General features: G+C 42.3%; 1 protein-coding gene across 1 annotated transcript; it reads right to left on the bottom strand.

Moving 5' to 3' along the window:
- Window positions 1-644: 644 nt before the first annotated feature.
- LOC119660872 (Y-box factor homolog) lies at window positions 645-13,634 on the bottom strand. The gene is made up of 4 exons (XM_038069783.1): window positions 13,077-13,634; window positions 4,150-4,848; window positions 3,630-3,784; window positions 645-1,738 (listed from the first exon to the last, which is right to left on the bottom strand). Exons 1-4 carry the CDS (start codon window positions 13,222-13,224, stop codon window positions 1,691-1,693), a joined length of 1,050 nt encoding a protein of 349 aa, XP_037925711.1. The 5' UTR covers window positions 13,225-13,634; the 3' UTR covers window positions 645-1,690.
- Between the last annotated feature and the right edge of the window lie 4,330 nt (window positions 13,635-17,964).

Raw genomic sequence — 17,964 nt, 5'->3', positions numbered from 1 at the left:
ACGTCCTGGGACAGTGTCCGGCACTTGTGCAAAGTAAGTCGAGGCATCTGGGAGAACATTTAATACCAGATGCAAAGCTGAAAGATCTGGAAGTAGGGAACAAATTAAAGTTCGTAACGGTTATAAGCCTGCTTGAGATACTATGATCAATAGGTGCACTATAACCAGTAAAAGGGGCACAATAGTTCTTCAAGGACGCGGTGTGACTTTCCCTTTACAGAATAATAATAAGGGTTACGTTGCATTATCAGTGAAAACGTACTTGTGAACGCTTCTGAGGTTCTACTTCTCTCTCCAAGTGCTTAGCGGTGAACAGTACTTTCAGTGGCATATTTTTTCCAACTTTTCTTTAATCGAAGCATTTATTTTGACAAACAAAGAAACAGAACTTTTCCAGAGTCATAATACGTTCGTTTGGTCTAGATGAGGAAGAGAGACTAGATTGTGGCTTAGCTAAAAGTGTCAGAAAATTAAACAATTTTTTTTTGAAATTTTACGATTTTTTTTTCTCTTTTTGTTTACTTCTACAATACATATCCATTCGTTCGTATAAATAAACATAAGCATAGAGTATAGGCTTATTCTTTTCCTTGTTTGTTATTTTCTGTTCAATCGAATTTTGTTTCCATGCATTGATTTCCTGCTTTTTTTTTTCTTAAATCGCATTTTCTTATCTTTATTCTTCCTATTCAACTTTATATTGTTGTAATATAAATTCAAATAGGAAAACAAATATTACCACCAATTCAAAAGAAATGATTTGTGGAAAAGCAAGAAATAAGTACGTACAGTAAGAGACATATACAACGATTTTAGGTTGTTTTAATCCAAGATTGAATCGAATGTAAATTTTCAAGCTCTTCAGATGTCTGAATACGGTTCATTATAAGTTGGTAAAAGTCAATTTTAACAATTAATCTCTATTTTTACGGGAACTTTATTTTACTTCATTTTAAATTTGTATATTGTCTGCTGATTTTATTCTTGTTTTTCCTTTTTACGATGTTCTAGCTTTTTTTTTTTTTTGCAATACGTTATTTGGATCATATGCATACTGTTGTTCATTGTTATCCACCCGTTGCAGCCGTTTACTTCCATTTTACGTTATGTACTAAGCTAATTCAAATTTTACGAAGATTAGACATGACTTCGAACAGTTGCACAGTATCAAAATCGGATTCACTGGAAGTTTGGCTGTTAGTTTCCAGGTTCTAGATGGCATGATTATTTGATTGGAACTTGAAAATGACAAAAGGCCCAAATTATTGTAATGGATGGCCGATAGAACTCTCTATTTTGTTGCAATCATGCGTGCAAAGTGGCGAATATCAAAAACTCTATAATCGTCATAACAGAATGCATATGCTCTCATTTTGTAATAAGTAGAAAGATGATATACGGTTGATAATGTTCTTGATTTTAATTAAAGATCTTATCACTATTCTGTATGCTATTATCTCACAAACAAAAAAAAACTTTCCCCTGAAGTGTATTTCCACAAAAAAAAAAAAAAAAAGAAGATACGATTTTTCCTTACTGTTTTACATGGTTTAACGTCTAGATTTTTCCTCTTCAAATTATAGTGAATTGCCTTTCACCTTAGCTGTTTCTCTATTCCTTTTATGATCTCAGTATAAATTTCGGATACTTCACTTTGTTTTTTCTTGTTCTGTTTTTACATCATACATCATTAAGCATTACTTTCAGTTGTTGTATTCTGAACTGGTTGGCCAGCACCCTACAAAATTTGGGGGAGGATGTATAAATTTGTTTCATATATTTAATGTGTTTCTTCCGAATTTTTATATATATATATATATATATTTTTAATGATAGGTTTCAAATTGGAATTCGGAAGGAATTTACTAATAAATTACAAATGAAGGATAACACAGGAGCCAATGGATTATGGACGATTAGTAAGCCAAATAAATGAATGAATAAAATACGAAATGTGTAATATTGAATGAAACCTCAATTATGCTGTCTAAATGCTATCACTTAGAACGAATTCATGCTGGTATTTTTCGACTATATTGAAAATACTTTTTATTCATTGATCAAGTCGTACGCAACGGTTGGTCGCTAAAATACTTTTTTTTTTAAGAGAGAATGACAATCACATGAAGGCCCTTCTAATATCAAATGCCGAATTACAGTTCCATTTTACCAAAACTTTGGATTGTTCGAATCATAATATCAAGACCTTTTGAATATACGGAACTCTCCGCTGGTAACTCAAAACGTTCTCAAAATCAACACTTTTTGCGTAGAAATGAATTTCCTATTTTCGACTGTAAAAAGGACTGTCTCAAATTAGATGCGACCCTTATGGCCCAACCATAATATACATGAAAGTACATATGTAGCCTCAGATGTCAGCTTACGGGGATCTTATAACTTAGCTGCCTCAGTTTTGTTAAGCATGACAACTTCTAAAGTAGACGAAATTCAACATTTGCATATGTATTCTTATGGATATTATAGTTGAGCTATTGCTTTTTAAGCAGAAATGCAAACGGGCAAATAACGGAAAAGCTTTTAAAGTCAAAATTTGCATTTCAGAATCCGAGCCTCTGCATTCCCCATTGCATACTCTCAATAAACAGCCAATTTTCTCGTGAATATATTAAGTTTCTCCGTAAATCAGCAGATAAAATATGGATTTTCAACAAAGGCTTCTGTTTCGAAATGTGTGATGATTTAAATAAGACACCCAGTAACGTCATAAGAAATTACCGAATAAGTTTTCTTGGCGTTCTTATTAATGGCTTAATGAAGTATATACGAATGAAAAACAATGAATACACTTGACTGAGTACACATAGGTAAGTGTAAGTATAGTTAGTATCACAAGAGCGCGTGTGATCTGTATAGAAACTTATTTCGTTTCTTGGAAAGTTATGATGTCTCTTAAATGCTGGTAGTTTTCCTCCAATACACATTGCAAATATGTGACTTTCGACAAACCGACAAACATAGTTAAAATGAATGCCACGTACGCAAAAAGTTTATAATTTGCGTTCTTATGTTTACATCTGAAAGGACTAGAAATGTCATGCAATTGAAAGCGCTATTTTTATCAACGGCAGGTCTGTGATACGGAGTCACCATATTTAACTGGGATGTCACACATGTTCTGGCGTCGGTCAACTGCAGACTGTTCAAACACCCATTGAGAGGTTCAAAACTGATGTTCCCGGGAATGAAAAGTGTATCAAAGGAAACTTCTCTTAGCATGTTTGGATTCAAAGAAAAAACGCAATTATAAATTAATCGTAAAAACCATGAAATTTTCTTCGCACGCAACGTGGCAGTACACTTGGTGGAATAAAAATAACGAAGAATGCCCTCTGAAAGGTACGGAGAGAAGATGGGCTTGAAACAATATTCAATTTATTTCCTTTGGTAACGAAGACAACAGTCTTAGGTTCAACATAGTTTTCCGGTAAAATCTTCATAAACGTTACTGGGTCCTACTACTAGGCGATAACATTTGGTCAATGCTGAATTCATATATATATTGTGTAGTGGTGGTAGGGAATATGGCGTGTATATAGGTATATATATATATGAGCATATATATATATATATATGACTTGAATCTGTGACTTTCATATTTAATTTACCTGTTGTTCTCCACTTCCAGCAGCGTTCGAAGATGCTCCGGCGCCGCCAGCTTGATTGACGTTAGCTGACCCTGCAGCCCTTTGACGATTACGACGGAATTGATTGCGACGCACACGTTGCTGGGGAGCACCTTCTTCTCCTGCATTTTCGCCGCCTATATTGCACAGAATTATGGGCATAATTTTAGAAAAATATTTTATATACCTTTTGTCTACGATCACGATTTTCTTAATTTGAGTGACAGAGAGAGACAAAAAGAAGTAATTTTTTAGTGATGACTGATGAAAAATACAGCGAGATGGACCAAAGTGAAGTTTTGTTTTTAATACTTGAGGACTGCATGGCGAAATCAACAGTAATATAATCGGATAGAGATTTTTATTGTCAGAAAGAAAAAAAAAATTATATGCACATGAAGGGGGAGCTATTCAAAAGTTGCTATTTTATTTCTGTATCTCTCGTACTTGACTTTTTTTTTATTTAACTGGATTGAAGAAGTCTGGCTTGAATCTCAATTACCTTCTTGATTACGGGGTAGGCGACGGTTGCCGCCGCCACCACTACCGCCTCCGCGACCACCGCGGAAATTACGACGGAAAAATCGTCTCGGCGGCCCACCGCGACGCTGCTGGTTGACACCAGTACGAGCTCCGCCTTCTTCGGTTGAATCAGCGTTATTTTGGTCGCCGCCATCGCCTGCGTTGGCGACTCCACCATTTTGCTGTTGATCGCGACGTGGACGTCTGCCGCCACCACCACCATAATAGTAGCCACGACCGCGTCCACGTGGACGGAATCGCCGACGTTGGAGACGTTGTTGACTATCAGCACCGCCTTGCTGACCGTCCCCACTATCACCTTGTCCTTCCTGGCCGCTGCCATCACCATTCTTGGTACTGCCACCACCTCCAGTATTTTTACGTCGACGATTTCTCATCCATGGACGAAAACCACGACGACGATCTGCGGCAAATTGTGAACCCTTGACAGGTTCACCAGCTGGCCCGGTAACGTTGGCAGCTTCATTGCCTTTTTCGCCAACTACAACGTCAAATTCGACAATTTCGCCGTCACCAACCGAACGTACCACTTTTTTAGGGTTGTTCTTTGTAATTGCTGTTTGATGTACGAAAACATCTTCTTTGGTATCGTTACGGTTGATGAATCCATAGCCGCTCTTCACGTTGAACCATTTAACGGTGCCGGTCACTTTGGTTGCTAAAAAAAAATGAACGTAAAATTAAAATTGCTGAGTTCGTGAGTGTAACAAGCAAATTATAATTAACAGGATCAAGGTAGTACATGATGATAGAAGTGAGAGAGCCTTATTGAATAAGGGGAAGGAAGAGGAAGGAAGGAAAGAAATGTGGAAAGAGTGCGAACAAAAGGAAAAGGTAGTAATGGAGAGCGAGAGAAGAGCAGAGGAAAATACAAAAGGGGAGGGAAAAAAATATAAGGGAATTGTCTCTATAGCGGGATGGACGAATGGCTAGATACATAGCCTTACGAGTTAAAGATTTGGTTCAAGCGATTTTGGACGCAGTTCCCTCTTATTCGTAAAAGCGCTGACCAAAAGAACCCACCGGAATTCGTGAGGTTCTTCGACAGCAGTTTAGATGTTTTTGATATTCTACGGCTGGTGCAAAACCACAGCGAAGTCATGTGAGGATTTCGAAAGTTATGACAAGCACGGCATCAGTTAGCCAATGGGCTAACAAATTAGTTAATGGAATAAATAATGGTAGAATTTCTTCACTTTTTGGCGAGTAAAATTCGCGAACTATAGAAGTTTGTTGACCAAAGCGAGGGATCACAATAAGGCATTCCATTACAAGATGAAGCCATGCATCCCAGGAATTTCCCCACCTTGATGGATTTTGTCCTGAATGAATCGTTGGCAAGTTGAACATTCTTCCACAGACTAGATGACTGCTATTGTTATGGACTGCCCCGCGTACAATAAGCCCCAAGATGTTGCATTTCAGAGGCCGATCCCTTCATAAGGAAGTTTATAATTTAAAAGCAGGTAATAAAGTGTATATTGTGACGTTCCCTAGAGCACCTTCCTAAAATTATTAAAAGAAATCCGATTCGCTAGCTTTGACTAACCCAGAAAATATCACTACCAATAGTATCAAGGAAGCGGACGGTATAAGTTCTGCCCGTGAAACTACAACATCAGAAACAACGAGAGAACGAACCTTCGTGGTAGTAGAGATGACGACAAATAGACTGTTGTACACTTCGCTCGCATTAAAAATGTAAATATTTATGTACAGGGTGTTTGAAAACAAGTGGACAAACGAGATGCCAGATGATTCCTCATATAACTCCTTTTATTCTGATGAAATCATGTTAACATCATTTTATCTTAAATACCCAGTTGGTGGCAGTTAGTAAAAGTAAACTATAAATAGGAAAATCGGGAAACCGGAAGCTAGACGCTTCAGATATAAAAGGTTGTTTCCCTATGAGAGGAACGATGACAGAATTTAAAAAATTCAATTGCTCTCTATTTTTAAAAAAACAGATTCACAAATAATTTGATCTGGGAAGCGTTCCTTTGATAATAGTCAACCGGATGCGCTTCATACTACGAGTTAAAAATTATTAGCAAATGCGAAGAAGTTAACCAACAGGAGATAGAGACAAGTCATACATGCCTTAGGATTGCGGTAAATTCGCGAAAAATACAGCATTTTGAACCTCTATAACTTTCTTAATAATAGTTGCATTCAAACACTTTCCGCGATTGTATACTACATTATTGATTATAATGGATTCAAATTTTGTACTTCAAGGATATAGTTAAGGGAGGCTGCTTTCGAGCATATTTCTAAAATATGGTAATATGCTGTTAACTTTACTTGAGCAGGTATCAGAATGAGAGGTATTTTTACGCTTAGATTTTGTATAGATGCATCATTGCGACTTCTTTTCAGAATTTTCGATTAAATAGGTTCTGGAGAACTAAATCTGTTACACTTTTCGGGGCATACATTTTGCGTCCTCAATCCCCTGCGTTTCATGCAATATCAAAAATGAAAATCAGTTTCAAAAAGTACTAACCAAGCCCTTTCATTTGATGGCCAACACGACCAAACCTCCGTTGGTGCATAGCACTGTACAAACGTGATGAACCTTAACCCGGAACGGATCATAATCCTATCAGAAACCGGTGTCCAAACCAAGATAACACGACTTGCGGTAGCCGTCAAAAACGATTCAACATTGGGTTGGCATCTAGTACTACTCGGCTTTCTAGAGTACAAAGCCGCAGTGCCGCGAGAGGAATAGGAAAACTATTCAGAGTCCACCGTCTCACTCCGCATAGGTACAAAATGTCCAGGTTATATCGCTGAAATTGGAAGGCAAATATTGTTGCGATTGTCGATACCGTTACCAAAGAGTGCCTGCATATTCCAGAAACCTGTTTTCGATAGTCAAAGGTCGTAGGCGTGAGGTCAGTCCCTACCCCGGCGTTGTTTTGGTAGCAGTAAAATTTCGAAATTTACAGGTTGCTAACCCACAGTTTTTTAAGGTTTTATGTGAAACAAAACTTGATCAAAATTGATTTACTGTCTGTCCGTCACACTCATTTTTTTCGGATACACACCATATTTGGTGGAAAGGCGGGAGCTGGGAACCCTCATGCATACACTGAGTTACACCATTTTACGTCGAATTTAGGGGGGGGAGGGATGTCCCATACATGCAAAACTGAGGTGTAATTTTTTTTCACCAAATATAGCCATGTGGGATACCAAATGAAAGGTCCCGAATAGTACTTTCCGAAGCGGGTCCTAGTTTTGAAAGATTGGCAGTGCAGGGGGTCGAAAATGATCATCTCTTTAACGTACCCATTTTTAGATACTACTCAAGCAAAAAATCTGAAAAATCAAGAGGCTGCTACTATGTGGTACCTCGGCTCCGAAATACCCTTCATACTAATATCCTTTCAAATGAAGTTAAAAATAGTATATTTAGTAATTGGCTGCAAAGCCCCCCTTAAGTTCATTTTAACACCAGTAATATAGACCATCACATAAAACATAATCCTACTAAGTTCGGCAGAAATCGCACTATTATTAACAAAGTTATAATACGTCAAAATTGTCGCTTTGCAAATTCAAGACTATGAATGCCAATATCACCCGAAAGTGGATACTCTCACATAATATATGCATATATTGCGAGCGTGGTACTAATGGGGAAAATGCACACCCAAATGTCCTTCTATAAGAAATACACAAATCCTTTCATACTTGAAGCTTCGGGTTTTCCAACTTGTTATACATTTCAGCCGCCTTTTACGACAACTATACGTTAACTATTTTTAAGCCCTAAGTGGGAGAGTTTACACATTTAAGGACAAGACTAGCTATTTTCCTTACTCCGCCGTTAGACTAAAATTTGTTCCTTGGCATCGATTTTTTGTGCACTCGAGCTCGGATAGAACCTATTTATACCTTCTGTATGTTCAATTGAGGATGCTACACACCGTCGAACAAGGCTCGAAGCTACCACCATCTTTTTTTTTTCCTAGGTGGCGGGGCAGGCATTCAGATCTTACAGAATGAACTATCCGTGTCGATGGTAATAAGGAAAATAACCAAAATAGCCATCAAGAAATGCTATGGCGAAAAGATGATGGTTTTAAGCATCGAGGAATCACAAAGCGTCTAATCTTCTCTTATCGGGGAATCGTGGTTCGGAAGCCAGATTCACTAGAAGTCTAAATATGTAGAAATCGGCCGGCAAATTCCATTGGATGAGCTATCATATTTAAAGACGAACCACCCTTCCAGGGCGGTCATTTCACCAGACCATTAATGACAAGAAGGGTACTTTGCTTACCAACCGTCGAGCCGCAACAGATAGGTGGCGAGAATACCTCGAGTAGATTTCAACTGAAGAATTTGCTCATCCTCCACTTCCACAATCATTGCCGACATTTGGACCAGTTCCACCTGTCAGCGCAACTGGTGCTCAGAGGTGGCGGCGAGGGAGACGGGGCGGCAACCCTGTTGGCCAAACCAAAACCAAGTGGTCGAGGAGAACCTCGATAGTGGTGGCACCAGGAGACGCTGTACTCACTTTGGCCGGCCGTGATGCAGTAGGCCAATGCTCCAAAGGCCTAATTAGAGCGATCACACCCGAGTCTGCACGGGGACTCATCTGAAGTGGCCAATTGCTCACGAAACCTTACCAAGGGTACACTGGTACCATGGGAACCGGGAAAGCCCCTGGACTCACATACTTCGGGTGAACTCCTGCTATATGTGAGTACAGCTCGGTTGTTTGCGGTTGGCCCCCCCCCTAGTGGGAGTTTCATGGTGGTTGTGCTCAAGCGAGAAGAAACCTTCGGGCTTTGGCGTGGTGTTGCGTTTCAACACGGGTGCCGTACTCCTTAGTTCGGTAAAGATTTAAGTAGGTCTTGCATCCACCAGTATGAATGTTAAGCCATGCAGTTGTATAGACTGGTACCATTGTTGCTTGTCTCAGCGGGGCTCTGATTGTGGTCACAAAATCAATCCCTGTCTGAAAAGGACCGTAGGGTTAGGTCTCCACGACAGGTACCTACGTAAAACACTCATGGGCTTAACTGTCAGTGCAACTGAAGTTGAGGAGGCAATAAAGCGAATAAAATCGGGAGAAGCCACAGGACCTGACGATATCGCATCTGAGCTCTGAAAAGCGAAGAGCTGAGACCCAACACTGCGGCTCAGTGAATTCTTTAAACGGGTTATGCAGGAAGGAAGAACACCATCTGACTGGCAAGGAAGTACCATAGTTCCAATATGGGAAAAAAGATAGCCCAGCAGAATGTTCAAATTACCTTCCGATCCGGTTACCATACCATACCATGAAGATTTTTGAACGCATTCTTGACAACCGGATTCGCGAAATCGTTGAAATAACCGTGATTCAAGTCAAATTTGTCACGAACTGTGGAATTACGGACGCAATACACGCTGTGCGGTTACTCATGGAGAAACACCGTGAGAAGCATCGCCCTCTTTACATTGCCTTTCTGGATCTAGAGAAAGCGTTTGACCGTCTACCACACGAACTCATCTGGTATGCTTTACGACAACACTTAGTACCAGAAGAACTCGTGCGCTGGGTTCAATTGCTCTACCACGATCCGAAAAGTAAAGTTCGAAGTATGGCGGGTGTATCAAAACCGCTTCGTGTCTCTGTTGGTGTTCATCAAGGAAGCGCCCTCTCACCACCCCTCTTTGTTCTTGTTATGGACACCGTCACCCGGGACATCCAACGTCCAGCGCCCAACACACTGCCTTATGCAGATGATGTTTTCCTAGCATCTGATAGCAAAAATGATCTCGAGCAACTTTCAAAAAATGGAATGATCGCCTCATGCAGTACGGTCTCACATTGAATCTAAACAAAACTGAATTTTTGACGACCGATCCCCATGAAACAGGCACAATCACTGTCAGCGGCAGTGATCTGCCCAGAACTAAGCGATTTAAATACCTCGGGTCAACGCTATCAGCCAATGGAGAACTGCGTTATGAAATTGCTTCACGCATTATCGCAACCTGGATGAAGTGGCGTTCCACAACTGGTGCCCTTTGTGATCGACGTATCAACGAACGTCTCAAATCTAAAATTTACCGCAATGTCGTCCGTCCAGTCGCTCTCTATGGTTCTGAGTGTTGGCCGACCATAAAAGACAATGAACGGCGTCTTGCGGTAATGGAGACGAAGATGCTACGTTGGACTAGTGGCGTCACACGTTTAGATCATATCCGAAATGAGGATATCCGCGATCGTTATGGGGTTGCACCGATCGTGGAAAAGTTGCGAGAGAGGCGTCTTCGATGGTATGGTCACGCAATTCATGCTAACGAGAATTCACTTGCCAAGATTGGTCTGAACATCGAAGTCGATGGTAAACGACCAAACGGCAGACCTAAACAACGGTGGCTTGATACGTTGGATGAGGATTTAAAAGCCTCGCGATTGCACCCAGATCAGGCATTCGATAAAGCCAAATGGCGAAACTGATCACGACGAGCCGACCCCGCTTGTGAGCGGGACAAAGCCTGAAGAAAAAGATTTGAAACTTGGTGGACATATGGGAACTACGAAATCCCACGCGCAGTAACAATTTTACGTAGAGTTTAAAGGGGAGCTCACAATACATTCAAAGGGGAATGTACATTTTTTTTTTTTCACCTAATACAGTCGTGTCGGGTATCAAATGGAAGGTCTCCATTAGAACCTTCCTTATAGGCGTCAAAATATAGTATCATCCCGATATTTGCTCACATAAACTCAGTAATAGTATCTTACCAACTTTTAGAAATTGACTGAGAAACTCATCTTTGGTTCATCCTAGCTACTTTGCGAGAGCATAGAGGACAGTATCGTGGATAGACATGCCAAGTTTCATGGAAATTCGACTATCAGTGTCGAAGTTATAGCAACTCAAACTTATCAAATTCGTGCAAATTTATCGGATTTCAACCCATGCAAATATGCTGATATCATAATTAACGGGAATAATTGACATTCGAGCGAAATACTAAATTTCCATTCATGAAGAATCTACTTCTCTCCAGCTCTTTTAAGGTTTTGTGTGAAACAAAACCTTCTTAGAATCGATGTCTGTACCCCTTCAATCGAGACTACACAAAGAACTTCAGGGGCAAAGGGGCACGGAAATTTTCTGTGCACCTTCGGATAGGGACGAGGTTGGTAAAAGATACTGGTGTGTCGATGTCACCCAGACGATTTACTTCCTTCCTTCCTTCTTCTTATCTCAGCAGGAAACGGATGCATCCGAATGATTGACTTTGGAACATGGATCAGTTACCAAGAATGTTGTGCGCGTTTGCTTCCACTGAGCTCCCTACAAAGGAATTTTGAAGCGTCTTTCGTTCAGTGACTCCATTATCATTAATTCGGAATGAATTTTTCCCTTGGGTTCCTGCTGGGATATACAAAGCCATAAAAAGCTGTGCAATACCTAGTGTTATGACAGGTGCTGCCACGTGCTCGCAAGCATTGTGAATTGCAATCACACGAAGATAGATTTTCCCAGTATCTCCACATATTTTGGGAAATTTTCGGAGAATTACAATACATATTACAACCTAGCATTGAAAACTACGCAATGAATTGGAGAAAGCCAATAGAAACTAGGGAAAGATTAATAATGTGTTTAAGGCAAATTATGAAAAGTACAATTTAGATCTTTAAGACTTTACTAATTCATGATAGAAATAAAAAAAAATTGATAAATTCTCTTTTCTATTAGCACCTTCGAATCTTCAGATCGTTGACGGCCGCAATCTGCGAATCGATCGCTGGGACAGATCGCTTTGTGGGGCATGTGCAACGCATTGTTGCGTCATGCAACTATTTTGACAGATCGCTGCGGGCAGAGATCGCCGGTCATCGCAACAAATCGCGTTGCGTGGCGAAGGCTCTAATGTACAGCTACCAACCGAATAATGCTACATTCGGGTCACCAAATATGCTGCGCATTTACTCTGCAAAATAGTCCGAGCAATTTCCGCGAACATCTCTTATCATTTTTGTATATGGCTGGTGCTCCCCTTACAAAAGGAGATATCGTATTCCTTATCCACATAAAAGCGTTTTTAATCTTCAGTTCAAAATTATCTGGAAACAAAGAACTTGAATCCAGGCCACTGGAACCGATAATTATAAACATCTAAATCCTCGTCACCCCTTATCTTGACAAAAACAAAACAACTTTGTCTCCGAAAACAGCTTTATCGATTAATCGCCAAACACGATAACCTAAAAACAGTGAAATCGAACCATCAAACGCTACATGGGGTTGTTCCCCGATTACGGTATTTTACCGCCATATCGGACGCGTGATATATCAAAACATTGATATACGCACTTAGACCACACCGGGCCCCTGGATGACGGTCGCCCTCTTTAAAGGTCATAAGCAAAGCTGAACTCGGAAGCGGGAACACACTAAACAATTGAATACCATCTCGCTTTGTTGCCCAAATAACATGGGATGAAGCTGTACAAATTTCTAAACCTAAAAATAAACTGCCGTGCTGCCTAAACCGGGCGGGAAATGTGCGATTCCAAGATGGCGCACCTTTGACAATTTACTAGCACATCTCATGGGCCGGTGGCGAGCATGCGCCACCGCATGACGAACCGTGCAGGGAGTGAAAACTCACAATTACGGTATAAGGCCGCGGCAAGAAATATGCCAGGCCATGGATCGATTGAAGCACCTTGTAAAACCGATAGAATTAGATGGAAGTGTGCGTAACGCAATTAGATCACACTAGTCACTAGTACCAACAAGGCCAGCGGCCGCCTGATGGGGGCGAGGCAATGTCCGGGACAAGCACATTTTTACTTCACCCGCCACAGACTTACTTACTACCCAGGAATGCAATACTGAGTGCACTTACCAATCAATTCCTTGGCGGGCTGCTGCGAAGCTGCGGCCGATTTTTCTGCGGCTCCTCCTTGCTGCTGGGCCTGCGGCTGATCGGCAGCTAGTGGCTGCTGCTGAGCCACAGCCGGCTGCTGTTCATTTACCTTCTCAGAGTCAGCCATTGATGTTCTTTGCTGGTAAAATTAATCGTCCTGCTTCTCGGACGCCTGTTGTGGACGTTTTACACTAACGGCGACTATCGAAGTAGTTGCCTTTCGTTTCGCGTTCACGTCACTTTCAACCGCGCGGCAAAACCAAACGGGTAGATACTTCCAAATTTGTCCCGAGGATCTGTTGGTTACGCTGGATTTTGTCCTAATTGGGATGTGCAGGTCTTTCGGGTTTCGGTTTGTTTGGTTTACTTCTGTTTGGTTGACTCGTGTGCAGGGAGGGGGCGACGATGACGACGACTCACACTTTTTTCGAGTGATGAGAAGATGGTAAATCACTCTCCAAACCTTTCCTGACGTTTGATGTTTTAATCGATGATGTTACTCGCTGTCCAGTTCTAGCTCGATTGACGGCAGCGTCCGCGAACATGGTTAGTTCATGTGAGATTAGGGTTAAGTACAATTGTACTAAAAATGTAAGACGGCGAAAGGGTGGAATTGTGACGAACTTCACACGACAATTTTGAAATTTGTGTCAGAAGTAATTTTTATTTCCATAAGAATTTATTATTTACAAGTCGAATTGCTGCCAATATAATTAGAAATAGAAAGACAACTCATTAAATGTAGCCAAGCAAAATAAATTTCGAAAATTTTCGGTAATTTTTGTTTGCCCCGGAAGTTTTATCGTTCTTTCTCCTTTTGAACTTTAAATGGATGTCTTTGGACTAGAAATCTTGATTCAAATTTTTTAATGTAATGTGGCTTGTTAGCAAACCAAAGTACCACCTTAATGGATTAACAAGCTGTTTGTTCATGTGTATTAAATCGAATATTCATCCCTATACGCCACTCAAAATAAGGCTTTGTAGGATTGTTCTTCGTAACGCCTAGTGACAATAGTGGCGGTGGTTCAACACAAAGTCACCAGAGGGCTTCTGGTCGGTAGCGAGAAGAGGAATCGAATACGGAGTAACAGTTGAGATGGAGTCGTTAGGGAGCATGGAACTTTATTTAAGTTTGTATTTGCCAACTAATTTAGTCGAGGTAAAAATTGGGTACAATTTCCTTTTAGGGATTGAGGAGCTCCGGCCAAGTGTTGATCTGAACTGTGGGCGGATTTACGCTGAATATAATTCGTACTCTTGTTGGGTATTACGTACAACACCTACGAGCGGCTTCGGTCACGCTGCTCCCAGGGCAGAAGTGAGGCAGCGTCTGAGGAGTTGCCTCTGCCCTGGTAAGAAATCGTAGCCGTCTTCGTCCTTCTTGTTAATTGTTGCGTACATAATTCTGTGTACTTCTTTGTGGGATATTCTCGTACGAAGGAAGTTAGGTTAGTACACCATTGCCGTACGACAAACCTTGAATGCACATACTAGTGACCCTAGACGCCGCAACATCCCTAACCATGGAAAAGAAGAAGCGCCGATTGAAACAATTAAATGCCTACCATCCGGAGTTGTGGTTCTTAAAAATTGAAGCCAAGTTCCGGCTGCAATGTATTACAAGCGATCAAGTCAAGTTTGACAAACTAGTGAGCGGGTGCGACGTATCACCGTTAAGCCAAGTCGGCGAGTGCCCAGCGGAATGTAAGTACCCGCGGTGAAAACGAAAATCCTCACGGTTTTTCGACGTATAGAAATAGAGTCCATCAAGGGCTTTCTCCATGACTCGACCTTGGTGATCAAAATCCGCTTGAACTCTTGCGCCGTTTGCAAGCCGCAGTAAAAAACATCTGTCCGAGAAGAAGAAGGGCTGCCGAGTCTGGTCAAGGGGTTGCAAAGAGCAACTCATTTTCGACTCGATAGTTGTGGGACAAGCAATTAGAGGCCAAAGAAATGTCTTTAGTTGCTATATTGGTTATCCCAAGGGTTTTCATGGCGTTTTGGCGGCATACATGGAATGGTGGTATGCCACCTTATCTGTTCATTAATCTAAGAGTACCGACACCTCAGAGTCTATCCGTCCTATCAAGTTGTGCCCTGGTACCGATGACAACTTTACAAATCTGTTGCGAATAGTAGACATGTTTATTCGAACGGAATTTGGATTGGACAAGTTTCAAATCCAAGCCATCCGTAAAGGTCATCACGAGCCGTATGACGGACATAGCATTGGTGACTTAAACATCCAAGGTATGACCGAGACAGACTTCCACAAATACCTATGAACTCTGCAAGGAACCTTTGGATGTCTAGAGCACTTTCTGAATTTGGTCAAGCAGGAATATAATTATTTTGCAATAAACTTGAAATGAACATTCTTTTGACTAAATTGAAAGGACCTTCTCGGTCGAGAGTTTGCAACTTCAAATTCAATTGTAAAATTACACACAAAATGAATGCGGCAAATTTTGGTAAATAAAACACTAGCAACTCGTGTCCGGATAGCTGAGTGGTTAGAGCACAAGGCTGTCGTACGGAAGGTCGCGGTTCAAATCTCGCTGGTGGCAGAGGGATTTGTATCGTGATTTGACGTCGGATACCAGTCGACTCAGCTGTGAATGAGTACCTGAGTCAAATCAGGGTAATAATCTCGGGCGAGCGCAATGCTGAGAGAATACGGTACGGGCCTTCGTATGGAGGCTGCAGCGGCTTCCAGACAGCATCCGTCCTGACCAGGACGTGCGTGCACGTGTCCAGCTCCTTGGGAGCGCAGGCAGGTGTGGATGTGTGTCGGGTGGGAAATGTAGTTTTAAGACGGTGGACATTGTCTTTCAGCAGGAGCAGCAATCCCGAATCTGTGAGACCCGATTTCTCGTCGAAGGTCGGATCACTTGGGAGCCTTGGGTTCTCTCCGTATACCTGCTCCGCGGGGCTGGCAGCAAATTCCTCTCGGCGAGTTGTTCGGAGGCCAAGTAGGACGAGAGACAAGGCTTGAGTCCAGGACGGATCGTGGAGAGCCATAATGGCGGCTTTCAGCGTCTGGTGCCAACGCTCTAGCATCCCATTGTATTGCGGGTGGTATGCAGTAGTCCGCTGGCGTTTGAATCCCAGGAGTTTGCTTAACTTCGAGAAAAGGGTGGACTCAAATTGCATTCCCTGGTCAGTGATGATCACTGCAGGGACACCAAAGCGAGGGATCCACTCATGACAAAGGGCTTCGGCACTGGATTGCGCCTTAATGTCCTTCAGAGGTATTGCCTCGGGCCACCGCGTAAACCTGTCGATGATTGTAAGACAATACTTGTAATCGTGCGAGTCTCGCAAAGGGCCTACGATGCCGAGGGTGTATGGTGTGAAACCGCTTGGTAGTGCAGGGGAATAAGCCCACCTTTGTCCTTACATGCCTGGTGACTTTACACTTCTGGCATGCGATGCACTCTCTGGCTCAGGAGTTGACGTCCTTATTCATGGAGGGCCAGAAGTATTTTTCGGTGACTAGTCGATTCGTCGTCCTGATGCCTGGATGCGCTAAGTTGTGAACCGCGTGGAATACTTTCTTGCGAAAGGTGGTCGGCATATATGGCCGGGGTCCTTTTGCCGAGTATTCGCGGCAGAGAGAAAGGTTCGAGCCGAACTCCCGAAATTTATATTTGGGTTTGGATTTGAGGCTCTGAAGTACTGCATCATCCTCCTGCGCCTTGGCAATAGCTGAGAAGCCGAGTGAGGCGGGGATGTTAATCTCGGAGACACGTGGCATCAACAAAAACGGCTAGGGGCGCATCTTGTCGAGGAAATGCCAAGAGTGTAGCATCAGCCAGTTGTTGTCGGGATTTTGTGAAAAGCGCGGACAGCCTCTTCAGACCACACAATCTCTCGTGTGTCATTTGTTTTGGGGCCAGACAAGTACGCGTTCAAAACGGACTGGTGTTGGGCGGCCTTGGGCTGGAAACGACGATAGAAGTTGCACCTTGTCTGGGCCGGGCTGTATTCCGACAGGGGAAATGTAGTGGGCGAGGAATCTCACCTGTGTCTGGAGAAACTTGCATTTATCAACGTTTAAGACTAAACCAGCCTCAAGGAGACGTTGAAAAATGCACTCAAGATGGGCTAAGTGCTCAGACTCTGAGGAAGTAGCGACGAAAACATCATCCAAACACACAAAAAAGAAGTCGAGATTTCGCAGGACCGAGTGAATGAACCTTTGAAGAGTCCAAAGGGTGTGCGTATTGCCGTCTTCGGAATGTCTTCTGGAGCTACAGGGATTCAGTGATACGCCTTGGTTAAATCCAAGGTCGAAAAGATGCGGCATTTTGCGAGATAATGCGCAAAGTCGTGGATGAGTGGAATGGGATATCGGTCAGGAACAGTCTGCGCGTTTAGCCTTCTATAATCCCCACAGGGACGCCATTCGCCATTTGACTTAGGGACCTTATGGAGTGGGGAAGACCAACCGCTGTTCGAAGGTCTGCGGATACCCTGTTGCATAAGTCGTTCGAATTCTTTCCGTGCAATAGCCAGTTTCTGAGATGGTAGGGGACGCACCTTCGAGAAGACAGAGGAACCCGTAGTGTTAATGTGGTGCTGCACATTGTGCTTCACTGGTTTAGAGAGACTACATTCGGTGGTAATCTGGCTGAACTTTTGGAGGAGTGCCCGAACACGAGAGTCAGCAATGTCCTCCAAAAGTACGGGACGATTGTTGTTGAGAGAGATGAGATGCGGCCTGACGAATTAAGGTTGGTTGTGGAGGCTATAAGGGACCTGTTCTGCAAGTCCATTAGCAACCCATAGTGACACAAGAAGTCTGCGCCTAAAATGGGGAAACTGACATCCGCCAGGATGAATCGCCACAGGAACGTCCTAC

This window comes from Hermetia illucens, chromosome 7 (genome assembly GCF_905115235.1).
Source record: "Hermetia illucens chromosome 7, iHerIll2.2.curated.20191125, whole genome shotgun sequence".
NCBI lineage: Eukaryota > Metazoa > Arthropoda > Insecta > Diptera > Stratiomyidae > Hermetia > Hermetia illucens.
Note: the sequence above shows the minus strand (reverse complement) of the source record. Positions and strands in the feature narration are given on the sequence as shown.

What these genes read in the sequence shown, in the direction of transcription:
- LOC119660872 (XM_038069783.1), bottom strand. Translation starts at nt 13,224, where the DNA reads ATGGCTGACTCTGAGAAGGTAAATGAACAGCAGCCGGCTGTGGCTCAG. An exon ending in GCCCGCCAAGGAATTGATTG is followed by an intron (nt 4,849 to 13,076) that starts GTAAGTGCACTC and finishes ATTTTTTTTTAG; the next exon opens with CAACCAAAGTGACCGGCACC. An exon ending in CCTACCCCGTAATCAAGAAG is followed by an intron (nt 3,785 to 4,149) that starts GTAATTGAGATT and finishes TGTGCAATATAG; the next exon opens with GCGGCGAAAATGCAGGAGAA.